Here is a 20593-nt window from a genome sequence, read left to right on the forward strand (position 1 = left end):
TGGGAAGAGGTTGATGAAAAGGCACTATCTGCAATCTAGTTGTGCCTCGCGAATAGGGTATTGCAGGAGGTATTGATGGAGAAAACCTCATTTGCCTTGTAGAAAATGTTAGAAACTCTTTATGCGACTAAGTCTCTGGCTAACCGTTTAGTGTTTAAAAAACGCCTATTTACATTTCGCTTGAATGAAAGTGAGCTTCTTAGAGATCACATTAGTCAATGTATTACTCTTTTGAATGATTTAAAGAATGTTGAGGTTAAGATTGACGATGAATATTAGGCTATGTTATTATTGTGCTCTTTACCCTCTTCATACAAGTCTATCAGGGAGACCCTAATTTATGGCAGAAACAAACTCTCATTCGAGGATGTGAAGGGTCATTTGTGGAGTAAAGAAAAATTCAACAATGAGTTTGGTTCAGATAGCAATGTAGATAGACAAGCTTCCGTTTTGGTAGCATAAAAAAAGTAAGACAAAATGTGTCACTATTGTAAGAAGTTAGGTCATGTCAAAGCATATTATTATAAACTGCGAAATAAAAATGCTACTGAAAGTAACGAGGAAGATGTAACTGGTGCTAACTTGACTGATGAAAGCGATGATGATTCCTTATTAGTGTTAACGAGCGATAGCTCTGAGCTTACGTCTGAGTGGATCCTAGATTCAATATGTTCTTTCCACATGTGTCCCAACAGAGAATGGTTTTCCACATACAGTTCAGTTGAAGGTGGAATTGTGTGCATGGGAAATGATTCATCTAGTAAGGTAATTGGTATTGATACTGTTAAAATTAGGATGCACAATGGGACGATTAGGAACTCTCAGATGTCAAGTATGTACTTGATTCACAAAAGATCTCATCTCCTTAAGTATTTTAGACACGAAAGGTTGCAGAATTAACATCAAATCGAACGGCATTAAGGTGTCTCGTGGGGCTCTCATTTTGTTAAAAGGTAAAATGACCGATAGTCTTTATATTTTGGAAGGTTCTACAGTGAGTGGTGAAACCGGATGTCCTTCGTCAGTTACGGAGTCGAAGTCAACTCATTTGGAACAGAGACAACTTGGTCATAGTAGGGAAAAATGTATGACCATTTCGTTGAAGAGAAGTTCTCTTTTGGATACAAGTTTTGAAAAGTTAGTGCACTGTGTTTGTGAAAATCAGACTTGAGTTAGTTTTGATTTGGCAGTGCACAAGTTGAAGGCTAGAAGTCTTCCAGCTTTTAAGCACAGATTCAACTCAGTTAATTCCCTATATTGTTCAAGATAGGCCCGTGGCGGGCTTTGGCAAAAATGGTGTTGTGAGAATTCGTGTCAAGGTGGAGATTATTAAAGTTGTGTGACCCAAATTCTTGTTAAATAAAATAAGAGATTGCTTGCAAGTCAAATTAAACAATTTTTTTTTTCTAGAAGATTTAGTTTTTATTAATATAATATATTTAGAATTTATTAGCATAATTTATTTGACCTACGAATTTAGCATATAATAGGCTCTTTTACAACATTAGAAAAACACCCATTAAAAGATAAGAACTCATAATACTTTTAGAGAATTTTGTGTTTATATTTTAAGGGTTCTTTGTTTTCGGGATTTAGTTTTATCTCCATCTTTTGTACTCTTCGTTCTTTTGTCATTATAGTAAAATTATATTTACTCGTGGTTTTTTATCCTCTTTTGAGGGGTTTTCCACATTAAATTTATGTATTCAAATTCTTAATTTCTTCTGCTATTTTTACTTGTTCTTTACTTAATTGAATCGATCCCCTACAAACTGGAATAATTAACATATTCTATAAGCAATATATGCATTTGAAAAGGAATCAAATCTTTATATAATTTAGTACGTCAATTGGAGTGTATTTTTTAATTTCATAATTTCTTTCAAAACTTTTAACTCTAATGAATTTTCAAGTTTAAAACAATATATTTTCAAATTTTCATTATCTAGTGACTTTAATTTTTCTACATTGAATAAAAAACCAAAAATATCTTCAAATATTGTAAATTGTTCAAATCTATTTTGGAGAGAAAAAATTGTTTGATCTATTATATATATAAAAAAATCGATTTTAAAAGATTTTTGAAGAGTTTTTATTGTTTCATTATCAACATTCCCTTCAATCGTTTATTTCCACGAATAATTTGTTCTTCACGAAATTCATCTCAATAGATATTTCTTTAGCACACGTCATTGCATTTTGAAGTCCATTTTCTCTATATTTTAAAAAAAAATTTTGAAAGAAGAATTTTTAGTTGTTCTATAGTTACATCAATGTACATATATTTTGATTCTAAGTTTTTGTTAGCTGAGTTCACAACAAATAATATTTCATTCCAAATAGTCATGCCCGACAAAAAATTAAAATTTTTAAGCTTATGTATTGCTAAATATTCAACTTCACTTTTAATTTTAAGATCATTACTAACTTCAATTAATTTCAATAAAGCATCTCTTATTAGTGAAGCGTAAAATCTTATAACTTTAACACTTTCAATACAATTTTCTCAACTTATTTATAACAATGATTTAAGAGTTAAGGTCGATTTATGATCTTATAGAATTTTTCATCTTTTCGTTGAAAAAGAAAATAATGAGTATATTTGTTATAATACTCCAAATTAGGTAAAATATAAAGTAGTAATATAACTTTCAAAGTTAATTAGAATAATATGACTTGGCTATAAATTGATTGCCAATGGCGATAAGAGAAATTTAAAGAGATATTCTTTAATCTTGATTCTTAAAAAATATATGAGAGGATTTCAATTCCGAGTTTAAGAAGAACTAAAAACTCTTACAGAGAGAAAAATATATTGTTTGATTAGTTTAATTATGATAGAAAACTTTCAATTAAGTATCTATAAAAAAAATTACTTTCCAAATCATCACCACCAATAAGTTTTCTTCTTTTAATGTTGGCTTTTCGACTTCTAATGCTTTATCGCTGTTAGGCCTAGATTTATTAACTTTTAATGTTTACAAGAGCTGTTAAGTTCTAATGAGTAAATATAAAAAAAATTGTAAAGTAATAAAGCATTAACTTGATACGCCTACTTAGGGCTAGTTTGGTAATATTTTAAAAAAAATACTTTTGAAAAGTGATGTGAAAAAGTACTTTTGAAAAGTTTGGTTTAAAATTTGAATGTTTAACATTGCTGTCAAAAAGTACTTTTAAGAAATAAAATGTCCATTTTAGACATATTATTAAGTAACAAATATGTATTTAAATAATATTTAAATTAATTAATATTATTACATTTTAGTAAAAATATAAAAAAATTATTATAACTTGTTAATATTTTAATATATGAAATATAGATTTTAAATATTTTTAAGCAATAAATATTAATTATTTATAAAATTTAATTAGAATATATAAACTATATTTTAAATATTTAAATATAGCTATTAAATATTTGCAATTAGTATTTTAAAAAATATTTTTTATTTTTAATTAATGATTTTAACACATTTTTAATTAAGCATTAAGAATAAAAAAAGGAAAAGTACTATGTTATTGGAGGAGTGAGAAGTAATTAAGCACTAAAAGTATTTTTGGGAGAGAAAAAGCTAAAAAATTTAGCTTCTTCTTTTTAGAAGTGCTTTCAAAAGTACTTCTAAAAAGTTAAAAATTTCAGTCAAAAACATCTTGTTTAACACAGCTTTTATTCTAAAAGTACTTTTTGAAGCTAGAAGTACTTTTTTTAAACATTACAGAACAGGCCCTTAGTGCAAAATAATAAGGGCACGTTTGGTTCGCTGTATTGGATTAGAGGTGTATTGGATTAGAGGTGTAATGGAATAGATGTGTAATAGCAAATCAACTGTTTGGTTGAATGTAATGGAATAGAGGCGTAATAGTAAAACTGTGTTTGGTTGAATGTAATAGAGGTGTAATAGCATAATGGAGAAAACTAAAATGACCAGAATACCCTTAGCATAAATTTGTTTTGGTAAATGATTATTGTTATTGTTATTTAAATTTTAATAAGATTATTTATTATCAAAAATAAATAATTTAATCATATTTAAACATAATTATTATTTAATATATTTTAATTAAAATATATAATTTAATAAAATTCTTAATAATTAGCAGAAATTTGTTTTGGTAAATTATTTATTTAAATTTAATAAGATTATTAATATCAATAATAAATAATTTACTCATATTTAAACATAATTATTATTAAATATATTTTAATTAAAATATATAATTTAATAAAATTCTTAATAATTAATATTCTTATATGAATTTACTCAAATCATAATATATGATACTGTAAAATATAAATTAAAATAATAATAATTAAATATATTTTAATTAAAATATATAATTTAATAAAATTCTAATAATCAATATTCTTATATGAATTTACTAAAATCATAATATATGATACTATAAAATATAATTTGAAATAATTAATATTAAATATATTTAATTAAAATATATGATTTAATAAAATTTAAAATAATTATCTAGATTCAAATTTAAGAATTATTTACATGAACAAAAATATAATATTTGTTTCTAAGTTAATTATTTTAATAAAATAATTAAATATTTATATAACGGTGTTCTCATCTTTTGGTATTTTTATATGCAATTTTAAAGATTGAATCCAAACTTAAAAGAATATTTATTTGTAAGCATTTCACCGGTTTACTTCAACTCAATTATTGATTAATTTTTAATAAACATAAATTCAATAACCATTACTATTATCTTCTGAATATTGTACTGAATTTTAGACAATTTTTTATTTTGAGAAAGGAGTTCATCATAAATGCATCACCCCTTGTCTAGTTCTCTAACCAAAGCAGGATAAACAGAATAGAACAAAAGAACATCAAGTAAAAAATAGCTGTATCTATCGAACACTGCATTTCAGGGCTTAAATTAAGCATATGTCCCAGTCCATGATCACACAATTTTGAGACAAGATTGGAAGTTCATTGTAGTTTAGATAATTGATTTATACATGGAATTAATTTCAAGTGTTGTTTACCTCTGATCCTATAGGCTGATATACCACAGACTTGCTATTTCCAAAGTTGAAAACTACCCTCACAGTCATTAATGTATTAACAAAAAATAATAAGACATGATGTAACTATCTAAGATGTGGGTTCGCTACCGCTCGGCTCATCCAACATCTCAACCACAGGAGCATACTGCACAAGTTAAAAGCAGGAATGGTGAGGGATGATGTTGTTTATATACATATATATAGAGAGAGAGAGATTGAAGTTCATGGAGATGAAAAAATCAGAGAGAGACCTCATCATTCTCTTCAAAGTAGATTCCATCAACTGCACTTTTCTGCTGGAACTCCCATCCTAAACTATTTTCAAGCAGCTCTTTTAATTTCCTTGTCTGCAAAATTCACATATATTGAAACTCAAGATTTTCACTTCACATAATTTACTTATACCTGCCGCTTGCAAATAAATAATTGCAGGGGACTAAAAGTCATCCACATTCTCCCATCAGATACTAGCCAAATCACCCAAGGATTTTAAGGGTTTTCATATACACACAGTTCAGGCAGTCTTTATATCTAACAATCAGGTTTAATTAGTTAAATATTGAAGATAAAAAGTACTATATGAATAATAAGCCTAGTCTCCATTTGTCACCGTTGACTCCTTTTAAGAGGAGGAAAAAAAAGGAAAGGGATAACTATACGGAAGAAATAGGTGAAGTGTAAAAACCTTCCTAGTTCGTAACATGTTTTGGCAAGTATAAAATTGGTAAGAATTGAAACGTAGAAAAGCAAGGCTTAGAACACATACCCATGAGAGAAGATCTCCATCAACAACTGAAGCATCTTGCACTAACGAAAAGAAATCCTGTGATTCCACCATCAAACTACTTATCAATTTTGGTGTAGGCTAATGTTACTAAAAAATGGTTACTTTGAAGTTAGGTACAAATGAAACAATAAGTCAGGTGATCCTATTTCTAACTAAATGCCAGAACTTGACAAAAAGATGCAGGTTTCAACTATTTCAAGGAAAAATAATCATGCTAACAATTAGTCAGCACAACTACATATCTAAAAATCATGAAACTACCTTGCAGAAGCAGTGCAGAAAGCTATCAGAAGAAAACCATGAATCATCCAATAATGCTGATGTCCCTGCCTCTCCAACACTACGATCTTTCTGAAGTCCATATTTTAGATATTAACACTAAACTATAAACATCAAGACAGGAAAAAGTGCATCATGTGTTGTTGACAGACAGCATATGCTGAAACTATAAGAGAGAAAAAAGATAGCTCCAATTCAGTATGCATAAACTTGAATGGAATAGCAAATATTTGTTGATCTAGGCATACAGCTCTTACCATAATGTACAGAATTATATAGTTAAGGCAAATTTACCCAAAAAAGGATCCCAAACAAAGAAACGATAAATTCAGAAAATTACCTTTGTGAACAACTGACTCCTTGCTTGAAAAGGCTGCAAAATATATACAACGGAAAAGTCAAGGCCAAATAAAAATAACAAATCCATTTTCTATATACTAGCATTAAGTAATTTAAAAATGAAAACAAGCCAAACAGTTGAATATACATGAAGGGAGGAAACGTTTTTATTGTAGTTAATCAACACAATCCTCTGGCAAGAAGAGAGTTTAACCTGTAACATTTCATGTCCAAACAATGTTAAAGAGGGAAGAAGAAAAGAAATAAGATCACTTTGAATACTATAATTTAACTGTCTAAGTGAACTCACAGTGTTGATATCAATATCCGGAAAGATGTTCTTGAACACCATAGTCGTGAGCCTTAATTGTTCATCTGCTGCTGCAAAACCAAACAGAACAATCTGCCCAAAGATATATTTAGAATTACTACCATGAAGGTTCCATACAAGTTAAGGCATAAACTCAAAGAAAGAACAAGGTTTCAATCTCTCTTTAGTTATGTTTTAATACAAAAAAACACCACAATATTTGGCTCATAAAAAGACATCCATTTCTAAGTTATACAAGCAGCTAAGAATTACAATAACCTTAAAAGTTCCACTGCTGAGACAGTGTGAGTAGAAGAAATTACCAAAGGAGGATTCTTGAAAAGATCCTGCGGGCAACGAGGGCGCAATTGAGAGTAGGGCCTTGAGGGGTCTTTGCAACCCTAAGGACAGGCGAAGTTTTGATTTTAGATAAAACGAGGAAATGGGTTACACCCATTGGCCCTGCAACATTCAAAAAGTCTTTCAAATTGTTCCTTTTCTTCTCCTGCAACCATTAAACAACGACAAACAATAAATCTAGTTAAAGGGACAACTTATAAAACAACAAAATTTTATTTTTTTAAACAAAAAAGAGGGAAATGAATTACCTTGAGTTTGAGAGCAGTATAAGGAAGCATCAATTTTCTCAAATCCATTTGAAGTTGCCTAAGAGGACCAGGAAGCTTCCCCCTCGAAAACATAAAACTATTCCGGATTTTATTCCCTGTGATATGGTCTACATTCGGTTGCTATTGCCACAACCTGTTCGAATGGAGTATTGAAAGAGGAGAAGGATTTAGGGCTGGGTTTTTGAAGAAAGGGCAATTTTCTCTGGCAACTGTTGTTGGGATTACTCACAGGCGATCTGAGACGGTGGAGATTTGGTTCGAAGAAAACTGCTGTTGATGTTGGGAGGGAGAGGGTGGGGTGGAGCAGCAGGCTGGGGAGGGTAAAACAGAAACGATTAGCTAATCTTTACTTTTGGAACGGAATGGCTAATCGTTGTTGAAGCAGAGAAAATGAGTATTACATCCGTGTTGTAATAGGTCTGTAATAGGCAAAACATCAAACCAAACACGGGATTAAGTGGGGATTAGTGGGGCCCACGGATTAGGGGTGTATTGGCTAATCCAATACACCCAACCAAACATGCTCTAAATGTTTTTTTTTTTCCTTTTGATTATATGAAAGATATAAATAAATCTACATAATTTTGGTTCTAACTTACGATAAAAACACTTAAACTTCTATTTAATAGCTAGTTATATATATATATATATATACACACGAGGCCCATATTTATTCTTGAGACACCCTACAACATGCATTTTTTAGAGACAATGTGTCTTATTATTGTACCCATCACTTATTTGTACTTAAGATTCATGATGTTTTAACATACTAGATTTAAGATTTAGAAATGCAACAATTTAAATCAATAATTGCATCGATTAATATTGGATAAAGTGATAAAACACATTACACTCTTAAAAAAAAAACTCAAGTCTGAATCCTAAATACAAACCCAAAAAGATTAATCTTACGAACCAACATTGGTTCCAAAAATATAAAAACAGTAAAACACTCAATATTCTATTCAAAATGCAACATACATGGTGGATATCTTAAAAATATTTAAAGATGACAAATCCTTTTTAACATTCCTGTTTAAGAGGAATAAACGAATAGTAGTTTTTTTTTCTTTTTTGTATAAATTACAAATTTTTTCATCCAAGTGCATGTGATTAAATCCTTTGCTATACATCAGAAGAGAAAATTATACAATTGCATGTTTCTTGACAAATAAAAGATCTATGGCTATACATTCATTAGAATAAACAATAAAAAAAAAATTTAGAAAGGGAGCAAAATTAGAGCAGCATGCTTATTAGCATGTAACTTTGCATTACAAGTTGGAGCTTCTTAGCATGTCATGGTGTCCGGTGCAGTCGAGCAAGCGTGGCCTGTCAACAGCAACAGCAACAGCAGTAGCAGCTTTAAAAGAGGGCTGAGAAAACAAAGTGTCCAGCATAACAAACACTGAAAGCATATATATATGGCTTGGAAGATCTAACATTTTTATTCCCATACGAAAAAATCAAAAGAATTTGAGCAGGTGAATTCACTTGAATGCATTACAGCAGCGACGGCAATCAACGCGGACCTTGCTGAATGATGCCGCAATCTGTTAATTGTTTATGTTTATGGAGAACCATGCCCGGCCAAGTTATTCATGGTTTGGTTTTTTGTTTTTGTTTTTGTTTCTTTTTTTTTTTTTGCACCCAACAACTGGCTTTCCTTGATATGAGGATAATAAAAACAGTTGTACTCTCAGCAGCTTCGAGTTGGGTTCAATGGATCATAATCATAGTCATCACCAGCTTTGACAAAGCGTCCCTTCACACGCTTTCTCACATCAGCCCTTGCTTTTCGAGAGGCATATCTCACTCGCTTTTCAAACCTATCATGCAACACCGGAGATGTTGAACATATAAATGATTATTCCAAACAAGACTAGAAGTAAAATAAAATGTTAAAACCTACAATATAGATTCTATATCGACCTTCCAAATGGATTGTTGACAAATACACAGACGCAGATAAAGTGGATCATAAATTCACATTTGCTTACTTGAGAGCACCAAAGTGAAACAGACTCCCGCGGTGGCAGGATTAGTAACTAAAATTGCACAGCCTACAGATTACGATACTGAGATATAGGTAATCGGCATAGACTTACTTCCGTGTTTTTTTCTTTTCCTTGTAACGCATGACAGCATCACTTCGAGTTGCCGATGAGAAGGGGCCTTCAGATGGAGGACACCAAGGGACCTCTCCCATGAGAAGCATTGCTGAAGCTCCACAATCTTGGTAATCTCCTCCGCTACTCTCTCCAGTAAGGCCAGAAAATGAGAAGCTCGAATGGTCTTGCCTTGCCGTAAAACACAAAATTGAATCGGTTTTATTGCTCATCATGGAATCAGCAGATGCAGCATTGCTGCATGCTGGCTGGATTGCATTCACCAGTCCAACAGATGAGCCCTGGACAAGAATATTTAATTCCAACCGTAAGAACATTTGCCGAGTAGAAACTTGAAATTCTCAGGGGTTCAAATTAGGGTATAATTATTTACAGTAATTCTACTAAAGGAGAAAAACAAATTTGTAATAGTCAAGCAGAATAATGCTCCAATTTTTGTAAGCATACATTTGACACGAGCGTAATTGACAAGAAAGTTGCTTTATTAATAATCAAATTCAAGATAATGCTGAAAGATCAAGTACTAGCATACTTACAAACTTGAGAAAGCCTACCAATAATGGCTATATAACCAACTCGATTTAAAAGAGGGATATTTTCCCAAAATTGAACAAGAGTAAACTTCCTTTTTGTATGTTGGTCATGTCTGAAAATACGAGGTTACTGTTTTCATGTATATACTTCTGACCCAAGTAAAGAGGGATATTTTCCTTTGGCAGCTATTCAAAATGAAAAGCATGTCTGAAAGTCAAGGTTATTGACGAAATTGATACCCCCAACAGACAGAATGGGAAGAACTAAAAGCTGAAATATCTAAGACTGCCGCGGAAAAAGAAAAGCATAACATCTAGGAGAATGGCAATACTACTAAAAAATATAGATGATACAGATACCATAAAGCAAGACGAAAAAAGATGAGAGAACCTCAGCAGCCACTGCACCCTGGTAGGAATCAGTAGCAGACATGTCCTTCGTCCCAAATAAGCTATCAATCCCACCATTCCCAAAAAGTTCTTCTGAATGATTGAGAGTTAATCCAAAGAGTTCTTCATATTTTTCAAGGTTCAAATCAATTTCATCCATGTTGAAATCATCATAAAGATCATCTTCGCAAACTCCAGGACACTTTGTTTGAGGACAAGATAACTGCAAATTAACAAAGGTAAGAATTAGTCCCCAAACAGAAGATATTGCATCTACTAATAGTCAAGGAAACATGCAGAAATTTTGAATAATGAAGTTTTCACACATATGCTAAAAATGATTTTGGATCATCTAATGCAAAAATTATCTTGTTTCCTATCACCTTCACACTACCCCTTTCCCTCTTGATTAAAAACAAATTTGTAGAACTTCAATGATGTAGATGGATGGTATGCGTCCAGAAAGTAATTCTTGTGTTTAGAATAGGAGAGATCTACATCCAAGTTTATGAACCCATGGCAAAAATAGGCATAAGAATAAAAGTAAAATTGAGGAAAAGGTTACAGTTTAGTAATCATACAGTGAAGGCTGAAATGAATCATCTACAATATTACCCTAAAATTTAAGTTGCTTTTGGGCCAAGTAACAGAGATATCCAAAGAGACCAATAAAAAAACAAAATGAACAGAGGTTTAATGAAAGAATGAAATCTTCTACATATACCAGAAAATCCATTCAAGTTCAAGTAAAAAAGACATCCTAGATGTAACTTTGCTTTCCATCATAAAATGTACTCATAAGAAAAGCAAGGAATAGAAATTGGCATATAGTTCCTCCCTAGAAGAAAGTTGACACCTTAACCTCAAAGCTGGTTTTCCAGCCAGAAAGAAAAGTTAGCACTCAACAGTCACTGTTAATATGTTTTTCAGCATTAAGTGCAGACTTTAGAATGCATTAGCAAATTTAAACCCGCTTTTGTAGAAATACTCAACGTAGTTGTTTACTATTACCCCATGGAACTCAGATAGCAAGGGCTAGGAAGTACCTCAAAAATATTTTATCTAAATTCATTAAAGATAAATATATCATATTCATCATTTACCTCGGATAATGATGTGTCGGCTGTTCCAGCTGGCTGATCAAGTAATCCTGGTCCAGATCTGAGTTCAGGAATTGAAGACCCACTCCAGCTACTTCCCCTATCCACATTGTAATCACGATTAACTTCAGCATCACCAGTATCATTCTGGCTAATGGTATTTTCGGTAGGGTACCAGGAAGTCTCAGTGATGCTCATTTGCCTTAATTCCTGCTCACATGTAGATTCACCTGCAGAAGGGGATTGCGAAAAAAACGACCATATGGAAGAAAGTTCTGCCGAGGATGGGCAACCAGAATAACAATTAATTGTTTGCCTCCTATGTGTCGAATTCAAGGTAGAGGTACTGTGACCCATCAAATCACAATTCTGACAGAAAGATACCCTTTCTTCAACACATCTAACAAAAGCAGGTTGTGAATTGCATCTTTCACATAACAATGTTCTCGAATGACGTTTTGACAGTGCGTTAGCAGAATGGACGTTTCGATCGCAAGACAAACATAAACAGGCAGCATCAGACCGGCAATATACTGTTGACGGTTGATTTCCGCAGAAATCACAAATGTAACCCATTCCAATCACACTACCCCAACAAAAGCTAAAACTTTTCTCTAAAATTTTACAGACTTCTAAGCAAATAATAAGGGCAAATAGCTTCAGAGATGATCATCGACTCCGTTATTTCTCCTTGCACTTCAATAGTTATCAAAGGCAAAAAAGAGGAAAAAAAAAAAAGAGTTAGCTATTACAAGAGAACTCAGTTCATGTATGTTGTAAAAGCATGCTAATCAGTAAAAAAACTTAAATATCCATTGATTATAGAGGTTGCTTAATTCCTACTTCTAAAACAATAATGATACGGCTCAAGGTCAAATTCTGGAAGACACTGTAATCATAAAAGGCTTTCACGTGATCAGCACTATTGAAGGGGAAAAGTCTCAATAATGTTATGATCACAGCCAGAAAGTTAACAGTTTTAAGCACCAATAAATCAATGCAAAACACACACTCATAATAGAACAAGTAGAAAAAGAAAACATACACTCATAATCCATGACGACTGAAACAGTCAAATAAAATAAGAGAAAACAAAGAAAAATGAAAAAAGAAAACAGTTTTAATAAAAAGGAAACAGCAGTGGAATATGCATTCCAGGAAAAAGAATTATAAGCAAAACTAATTTCATGTCAGAGCATATTAAACAAAATAATCTAATATCATAAATAAGGTAAAAGGTTGAACGTAAATCAAAGAAGAAAGCCAGAACTATAATCCAAAGATTTAAACTCCATAATCAAAACAAACAGCTTAAGCAGGAAAAAAAAACAGATGATCAATAAACAAACCAAGAGACCCAGAAATACCAACCAAAATACAAATCCAAAACCCAGATAAAAAAAATAAGTGAAGGACCCAAAATGGAAAATCAAATTAAGAACTAAAATAAAAGAAAATAAGAAATTTACCTTGATTAAAAAAATGGATAAGACATAAGAGGACAAGATCGGTTGCTAGCTGTACCATTAAAATTTAAAAATTACAAAAAAAAAACGAGAAACCCTAGAACAAAGTGCTTTCCAGAATTTGTCCCTCCCCCTCTCTCTATTATTATTATTATTATTATTTTCTTTTAATTTTGTTCTTATTTTTTTTTCTGTGCTTTCAGTTTATGCGAGTAAGAGAAGAGATACTGAGATGGAAACTGGTGGGTGTATATTAGGAAATGTGATGACATACGATGAGAAAAAGTGTAAAGAGAGAGAAAATAATTAAATAAATAAATTTAATAATAATAAATATAAAGGCAAAATGTTAGTGAAAAGCAAAGTGCAGCTCTCTTCATTTCAGATATATATATATATTTAGTGTGAATTTGGACAGGTGATACTTTTACTTGCAGTTAGTGTAAAAATAGTAGTAATAGTAAAATTAAATATTGTAGCAGAGACAAAAGGTAAACTAAACACACCGTATCACCACCTCAAACGAAGCCTTAGTTTGAATATTAAATTATATATTTTCTTTTTTACTTATAATAATTATTCTCATTTATAATAAATATAAATTATGAAGAGAAATTATTTAATAGACTGTTAATAGAATTTTTAAATTTCAATAGTAAAATTAGGAATCAACAAATGTTACATATCAATTTTTTAAGATTATCAATATATCAAATACTCTCTTAATTATATATATGATTTATATATTAAAATTAAAGTTTATAAACCATTTATATTAATTGCCTGAAAAATATTTAAAATTTATATTTCATATATTATAATATTAATAATAAGTTATCATAAATTATTTTATTATAATTGTAGTATAATTTAAGTTGAGTATGTGTTATTACAATAATAATAATAATAATAATAATAATAATAATAATAAAAAGACACGACAAAATAAAATACATTGCATTTAAATCAATTATTCCATCACTTATGAAAAATTGTTTTTTCATATGATTTTAGTATCTAAAATATGGTTTATATATTCAAATTAGATTTTACAAACAATTTATGTTATTTACTTATTTTCTTAAAAATTAATATTTCATATATTATAATATTAACGAATTTAAATATTATTTAAATTATTTTTTATTTTATAACAACATATTATAAATTTTCATAATAATTTTTTTACAATAATACTTTAATTTTTTTAAAGAAATATTGTTTAGTGTTAATGAATGAGTTTTAAAATTTAAAAAAATATATAAATTATTGAAGTAATAAAATTGGAAGTTTAAAATAAAGAAGGGCTTGTGGAAGGCAACTACTTCAAATCCAATTAGAGAAGACAACAACCTAAAAAGTAAAGCCTAAGATAATAGATTTAATATGATTGTGATGCCACTTCAACTTCAACTTCAAGGGTAAGATTAAGGAGAGATTTTGGTTTTATATTCAGAATTATTTTAAGACTTCATCCCTTCTTCACTTCACTATTTGTTAGGTAAGCAACATTATCTTATTATCTTATAAGTAGCTAATAATGTTATAAAAGTTTCACTTCCCTCCTAGGTTCTCTTTTCATGGAAATATAATAAAATAATCTAATATACTAAATATTCAAATGCTATTATTGATTGGGATTTATTTAATAAATTCAATTTTAGTTTGATTGGTATTAATATTATTATCAATATAAGAAAACATGTGTTCAAATATATTGAAATATATTATTCTCCTTTTTACGTATTAAGAAAAGATTATGAATAATTTTAGACAGTATGTTATGAAAATAAATACGATTAGAAGCTATAAATAATAACCAAATCAAATGAAAAAAATTCATTTATCATATTTAGTGAAAAAGGCCATTGAACATCCAACAATGGCTTAAATGATCCACACCAGACCACAATGTGGTGGTCCCGCTACTATTTTATAAATAACAAACAACAATGATGCCAACACTTTATCAACTCAATTTAATTTCCACTTTCTTGTTGTACAAACTACAAACTGCTCAAAATGCTGCGCTTTGATCTGCAATGATGAGAATAAACGTCACCATTTATTTGTGCTTTTTCGTAGGGAGCATTGCCTCCTATAAAATGACAAAAAATAAAAAAATTATTTTAGTCATTATTAAAATTATAAGTAATAAATAAATGTAACGTTAAAATTACATTTTGATAACTCAAGATTAAAATTTTATTTTAAAAATTTTTTAAAAATTTTAAAATATATAATGATAAAATTATATTTTAAAATTTATAATTTAATTTTATCCCTTTTAAAATGAGATTTTAGATTATTTCTCTGTTGGCCAAAAACATTTATAATAATATGTTGACATAAGTTGATTCAATTAGTTAAGTACTTATTAATACTTTGATAAATATCAGGATTTAAGTCTAATCAATATTCTTATTTGGTAAATGATTTATAAGTAACACTTTTAAATCGATGACATACTTTAATTCGGAATTAGAGATTAATAGAAGATACGGGAAAAAGGAAAAGATGAAAAGAATGTTGTGCATTTAATAAAGGCAGGTTTTAAGTATATAAAGAGTGTAATATTTCACTTTTAAACAACCACAAACCTAAAGAAGTGTTGTACAAATTTGAGAAGAAATCTAATCTACCATTTACACATACACGTTACTCCAAGTCCTCACTTTGTACCACAATTTACACACAACTCAATAAATACTGATATAACAAACCTTTATCAAAGAAAAAATACAATAAAATAAAATGGGGAACCTAACAATGTTCTGATGATCATTCCTGCTCTGCAAATCAACTTCCCAACTGATGAAGAAAGAGACAAGTTATGCCTAGGTCACAATATAAAATAATTTCCAACATGTTAACAGCAAGAGTTATACAACTTCAATGGGTTGAATAATAAAGAGTTTGATACTTTTTAAGTAAAGTTTTGAGTTTGAAGCTTGTGAGTTATGATAGTAAAAATAACATTGAAAGAGTTTTCCCTTTCGTTTAAAGTCCAACCCAATTTGATTTAAAATTGAAATGAAGTCCAAAATAACTATCAAAACACGGGTTTGACATATAAATATGACATGTAAATGTATAAAATTTTAATAAATTTAATACTAATATCTTTTAATAAACAACTCAATATAAATATAAATCTCTATATTATACACTAACAACCATTTAATTTTGGATAGTCTAGTTTAATTAATTTATCAACATCAAATTGTATTTTAAAATTTTTTTAAGTAAAAAAGGTACAAGGTTCAAGTAATAAAACAACTAAGTAGCCTGAAAGAAATAATAGAAAGGGTCAGACAATCAATCAAGAAACAAGTTAGATCACCTTTCAGTTCTTCCTTGTATCCCACAACTATAGAACATATAAGATCACCATTCATCAATTTTAAGCCACAGCTGACTGCAATTCGTATTATATCCCACAAAATCCAACAGCATGGGCCCTAGTTTTCACTACAGTATGCACCCATTGGCATGTTAAACCTAAACATTTAACCATAGAATGCAAGCCATGGCTCTCCAACACCACCACCACTTGCTGGCTTTGCTGTTGGAATCCAATTTGTGCTAGTTTGCTCTCTCTGGAAGTATGTCCCAGTCGTGCTTGCCGCAAGCTGTCCTATCTCATACAGGGTCTGAAAAATCATTTCCCACAATTACATATAAATCAATATTGATCTCAAAACCCACTTAGCATGCCAGGATAAAAACATGAAACCAATTAACAAGCGATGCATGGTTAACCTTATTTGCTTAAAATTGCCGAAAAAATGAATACCTGCAGGTCCTCACTTAAAGCTTGATTAAATGGGCTTTGGCTTCTTTGCCCGACTATAATAGAAGTTGGCAAGTTTGCAGCACGGACCAGGTGAAGAAAGCAGGCTAAAGGCTCGTAATGAATTTGCAAAGATGGAGGTGGCTTCTGGGTTTTGGCAGCAATGGCTCGACTTACATCAGTCTCGGGGCCTACTTGGATACTATAGAGAGGAAGCTTGCCGCTATTTGTTGTAAACAACCTACCTTCCAACTTCAGCTTTGATGCCGGTACAAGAAAAGGGGCTATGATAGTGGGTACGGTAGATGGTATGTGCTCTGCATCTGCTATTTTAGTCAGAACTGAATTTATAGCCTGTGACAGTAGTGGCGGCTCCAAATGATCCAACATTACCATTGTTGCCTGCAATGAGTGAAAGGAAAGATATATTTCTTTCAGTGTGTTCAATACGAAAGATGGAAAGTATAGTTAAAAAGTGGTTAGTGGTAAAGTTTCAAATAAAATTGTTAATTTTATGTTGAATGTGTACAAATACAAATCCTTTCATTTTTCCCTATTCTTCATCTTATCACAAATTAGGGGAAGGCTGGAAAGAAAGTAGTTTTCCTTCCAATCCTTACCGTTCCTTACTCTTTCCCTCCTACCAAACACAGGATTAAAGTCATCATTCTATTTATTGCAGTAATCCAGAGGATTCATACACCCATTCTTGAAGACAAATGACCTTAGTCATTTTCACGCAAGGCTGTTCTTTCTCAAGGATGATTGCTTGACCACTAAGACCTCGGGATCAACAACGCCAACAAAATGAAGGCTTGAAAAGAAAATGATGCCCTTGCCAGCTACTACTCAAATCTATTTCTATCCTCAGTTTATGTCTCATGTTCTGCACCTCCTTAAATCACATTCATCATCATCATCTTATCAGGAACACAACAAACGAATATTCATTGATCAGCAACTATGAAACCATCAATCCGGCAGGAAAACCTTTTCTAATCTACCCCAGGGAAAACTCTAAAAGTAAGACTTATAATTTTTCAACTAAAAAATCTAACCTTTGAATATGTCGACTGAAAGAGGGTTCTATGAGGCACTTCTTTCCTAGTTCCTAATGAGCTTTTACCCCTTTAATTTATTGAAGAAAAATATCAAAGTAAACAGTCCCCTTTTTCTCTCATTTTACCAGGAACCAGACACTCTAGAAAAAGAGATAGCTTGATAATTCTTCATTTCCAGTCAAACTCTAGAAAAAGAGATAGCTTGATAATTCTTCATTTCCAATCAAACTTCCAAGCAAATCCACAAAATTACATTCACCAAGAACAGAATTTATATATATTTTTAAAAAAATGAGTTTTGAAATTAATGGCAAAAGGAAGGAACCATTCAAAAGAAACAGTACCTTTAGATTTTCTCCATCCATAAATTGAGTAATAGAGGCATTCAGTTTTGCATCCCCTAATTCCAGGTCGACTAACTCGAAGCTGAAAACATATAAACATACAGCTTTCTTAATCAGTGTTTTTAATGAAGATCAACCAAGAAGAGACAGAGAAAGAGAGAGGGGACTCACGCTTTACTACAAGGATGGGGAGTAGGACTGAGAGCTCGGGCGATGGCGTTTCCGAACCCATCTTGGTCATGGTAAACGAAGAACACATTCGAAGAAACCTTCAATCTCCGCAACTTTCCACTTAGTGTTTCTCCGCTGTTTTGGAGTGAGAGTGATTCCAGATTTTGCTCTAGATCCATGAAAACAATACGGCACTCGATGACGATGATGGGCTACAAGGGAAATGACACTAGTCCTTTCCTTCCGTGAACACTCACTCCCTTTTAAGAGGGTTTTCTTTTTCTTGTAGAACAATACTAGTATAGTAATAAAATAAAGGTTAAAATATGCTCCAAGTCTCTGTAATTTTCATACAATTCTAATTTAGTCCTCTACTTTTATTTTTAACGATTTAGTCCCCCAATTATTTTTCTTTACAAATATTAGGGTGTACATGTTATTATATGAATCAAGGTAAGTGAATAAACAAAAGGTTTGGTTAATATCACTAAGAAATGTAAGTGAAAGTATGAGAGCAAAGTTATTATATGAACAAATATAATATATTCAATATTATTATTTCTAAATCATGTGTGGCCTATTCCTGAATAAATCAAAGCAGTGAAGACTATCTGCTTTAATAACTTTCAATATTAGGGAGTACATAATTTACAATACTTCAACAATATACATGCATTTAAATTACCTGTATATGTATGCCCTTTTTTTAAATGGAAACAGCAAAAAGAAAAAAAAGAAAATTGCTTTCAATATCCTCACTCAATTTTCCAGGCATAAAGGAACAAGCTGAATTCGGATGCCGTGGCGGGGCTTAGTGTAGAATAGTACTTGCTTCCGGCATCGCTGTCTCCTTCTTGGCTACTTCCTTCTTTGTCACTCTCTGCATCAGCCACCACCGGTTTGAATATGAACACGCCGTGGCCAGTTCCAAGGCTGCTAAACATCCAGTCATGGACATCCCACATGACTTGAACCGGTTGCTTATCGACCAGAACAGTCTGGTTCCCTCTGAATTTCCATTGCAAATTCTTGACGTGAATCAAAACTACACCATCGATGCTAATCCACATTTCAGGATCTTTTATTCCAGTCATCGAACTCTCAACAACAATTTCGTGTTCTTTGCTTTTTTCATCGAATCTAGCTCGTGTCGCGAAGCTTTTCTTGGCAAACACGTTTTCCTTCTTGTAAATCAAAAGGGGTTGAACCAAAGCCGGTCTCGCTTTCGTTCTTTTGTATGCCTTTTTCTTGTAATCCCCCAATAATAGAACCACCTCTTCGTCAGCAACTAGGGCGACATAATAGTCCGAGACAGGTTCGGGGCCACTGGTGAATTTAGCTGAACGAAGATCCCAGTAAACATCCACTTGGCTCCCTTCAACCTCAAAGGATTTATACCCTTTTTTGCTCCAGAAATGCCATGGCTTAAGATCGATCTTGCACGAGTATTGGAAATTACCTTGCGTGCTATTCACCAGGATGCTGAGAGAATGGTTCATAAGGTTCTTACACCACAAAATCTTGACATTCCGACAATAACCTACTATGTTCGTTTGGTACATCAACGTGACGGTGGTCTGAGCGTTTTTGTTGTTTGTCTGAGGGTGAGGTTCTTCCGTTATTCTTTCTGCATAATACGCCGAGCTTCCAACTGACTGAGTTCTCAAGGGAAAATGAAATGCCATTTGTAAATGCAAAATTTTTATTGATTTTTCATGCAAAAAACCTCTAATAATTCGATTCTACTGCATCTGATCTGATAGTAAAAATGGTTTCCTGGACTGTTCATATATGTATGTAGATATATAACCCTATATGTGTATATATATAGGGGTTAAAATCAGGTTACCTTGTGTTGGGAAGTTTCAAAGGATTAAACCGACCTGAAACCTTAGCTGATGAACAATGGTAAAGAAAAATATTAATAAATGGTGCCAAAATGAGATTGCAGAAGAGAAATGTGTGAGCATGCTTGTTTGGTTTTGGCAGAAATTGTGATTTTCTGGGAAAGAGACAGAATGAAAGAACAGACAAGGAACTTTGTCTCTCCATGGAGAGAAAATCTCCATCCAAAGGTTGTAAGCAAAAAAAGGTGTCGGAAACAAGGGGATGACGAAATTTTCCTCCAACCAATTTGCTATATTTAGTCTAAGTTTGCCATTTTCTAAGGAAATTATACCTTTTGTATCTTAACCCAAAGGTAACATTTCTAACTGTTATATCAATA

The 20593-nt window shown here is 31.5% G+C and overlaps 3 protein-coding genes and 1 pseudogene across 5 annotated transcripts; all 4 read right to left on the reverse strand.

Annotated features, from left to right (window-relative positions):
* Nucleotides 1-4857: 4857 nt before the first annotated feature.
* LOC107941026 (uncharacterized) lies at nt 4858-8824 on the reverse strand (annotated as a pseudogene).
* LOC107941029 (zinc finger protein CONSTANS-LIKE 9) lies at nt 8415-13363 on the reverse strand. Of its 3 annotated transcripts, none has more exons than XM_016874535.2 (5): nt 13001-13363; nt 11535-12227; nt 10433-10654; nt 9488-9789; nt 8415-9208 (listed from the first exon to the last, which is right to left on the reverse strand). In XM_016874535.2, the coding sequence occupies exons 2-5, from the start codon at nt 12105-12107 to the stop codon at nt 9079-9081; spliced, it is 1227 nt and encodes a 408-aa protein (XP_016730024.1). In that variant the 5' UTR covers nt 12108-12227; nt 13001-13363; the 3' UTR covers nt 8415-9078. The 3 variants fall into 3 exon arrangements, 2 of the variants coding, with proteins under 2 accessions (XP_016730024.1, XP_016730025.1); XR_005929894.1 differs by having other exon boundaries at nt 9068-9208; nt 9380-9789; nt 13001-13296; XM_016874536.2 differs by having other exon boundaries at nt 11535-13269.
* Nucleotides 13364-16317: 2954 nt separating this feature from the next.
* On the reverse strand, nt 16318-18815 carry LOC107941030 (uncharacterized). Its single transcript, XM_016874537.2, has 4 exons — nt 18367-18815; nt 18196-18277; nt 16794-17192; nt 16318-16650 (listed from the first exon to the last, which is right to left on the reverse strand). The coding sequence occupies exons 1-4, from the start codon at nt 18543-18545 to the stop codon at nt 16507-16509; spliced, it is 804 nt and encodes a 267-aa protein (XP_016730026.1). The 5' UTR covers nt 18546-18815; the 3' UTR covers nt 16318-16506.
* A 79-nt stretch (nt 18816-18894) lies between these two features.
* LOC107941028 (uncharacterized) lies at nt 18895-20551 on the reverse strand. Its single transcript, XM_016874534.2, has one exon. It carries the CDS (start codon nt 20049-20051, stop codon nt 19122-19124), a length of 930 nt encoding a protein of 309 aa, XP_016730023.2. The 5' UTR covers nt 20052-20551; the 3' UTR covers nt 18895-19121.
* Between the last annotated feature and the right edge of the window lie 42 nt (nt 20552-20593).

The sequence above is a fragment of the Gossypium hirsutum genome, chromosome A07 (genome assembly GCF_007990345.1).
Source record: "Gossypium hirsutum isolate 1008001.06 chromosome A07, Gossypium_hirsutum_v2.1, whole genome shotgun sequence".
NCBI lineage: Eukaryota > Viridiplantae > Streptophyta > Magnoliopsida > Malvales > Malvaceae > Gossypium > Gossypium hirsutum.

What these genes read in the sequence shown, in the direction of transcription:
- LOC107941029 (XM_016874535.2), bottom strand. Translation starts at nt 12,107, where the DNA reads ATGGGTTACATTTGTGATTTCTGCGGAAATCAACCGTCAACAGTATAT. An exon ending in CCGACACATCATTATCCGAG is followed by an intron (nt 10,655 to 11,534) that starts GTAAATGATGAA and finishes GTTAATTTGCAG; the next exon opens with TTATCTTGTCCTCAAACAAA. An exon ending in AGGGTGCAGTGGCTGCTGAG is followed by an intron (nt 9,790 to 10,432) that starts GTTCTCTCATCT and finishes ATTCTTGTCCAG; the next exon opens with GGCTCATCTGTTGGACTGGT.
- LOC107941030 (XM_016874537.2), bottom strand. Translation starts at nt 18,545, where the DNA reads ATGGATCTAGAGCAAAATCTGGAATCACTCTCACTCCAAAACAGCGGA. An exon ending in CCCCATCCTTGTAGTAAAGC is followed by an intron (nt 18,278 to 18,366) that starts GTGAGTCCCCTC and finishes ATATGTTTTCAG; the next exon opens with CTTCGAGTTAGTCGACCTGG. An exon ending in TGGATGGAGAAAATCTAAAG is followed by an intron (nt 17,193 to 18,195) that starts GTACTGTTTCTT and finishes CACTCATTGCAG; the next exon opens with GCAACAATGGTAATGTTGGA.
- LOC107941028 (XM_016874534.2), bottom strand. Translation starts at nt 20,051, where the DNA reads ATGGCATTTCATTTTCCCTTGAGAACTCAGTCAGTTGGAAGCTCGGCG.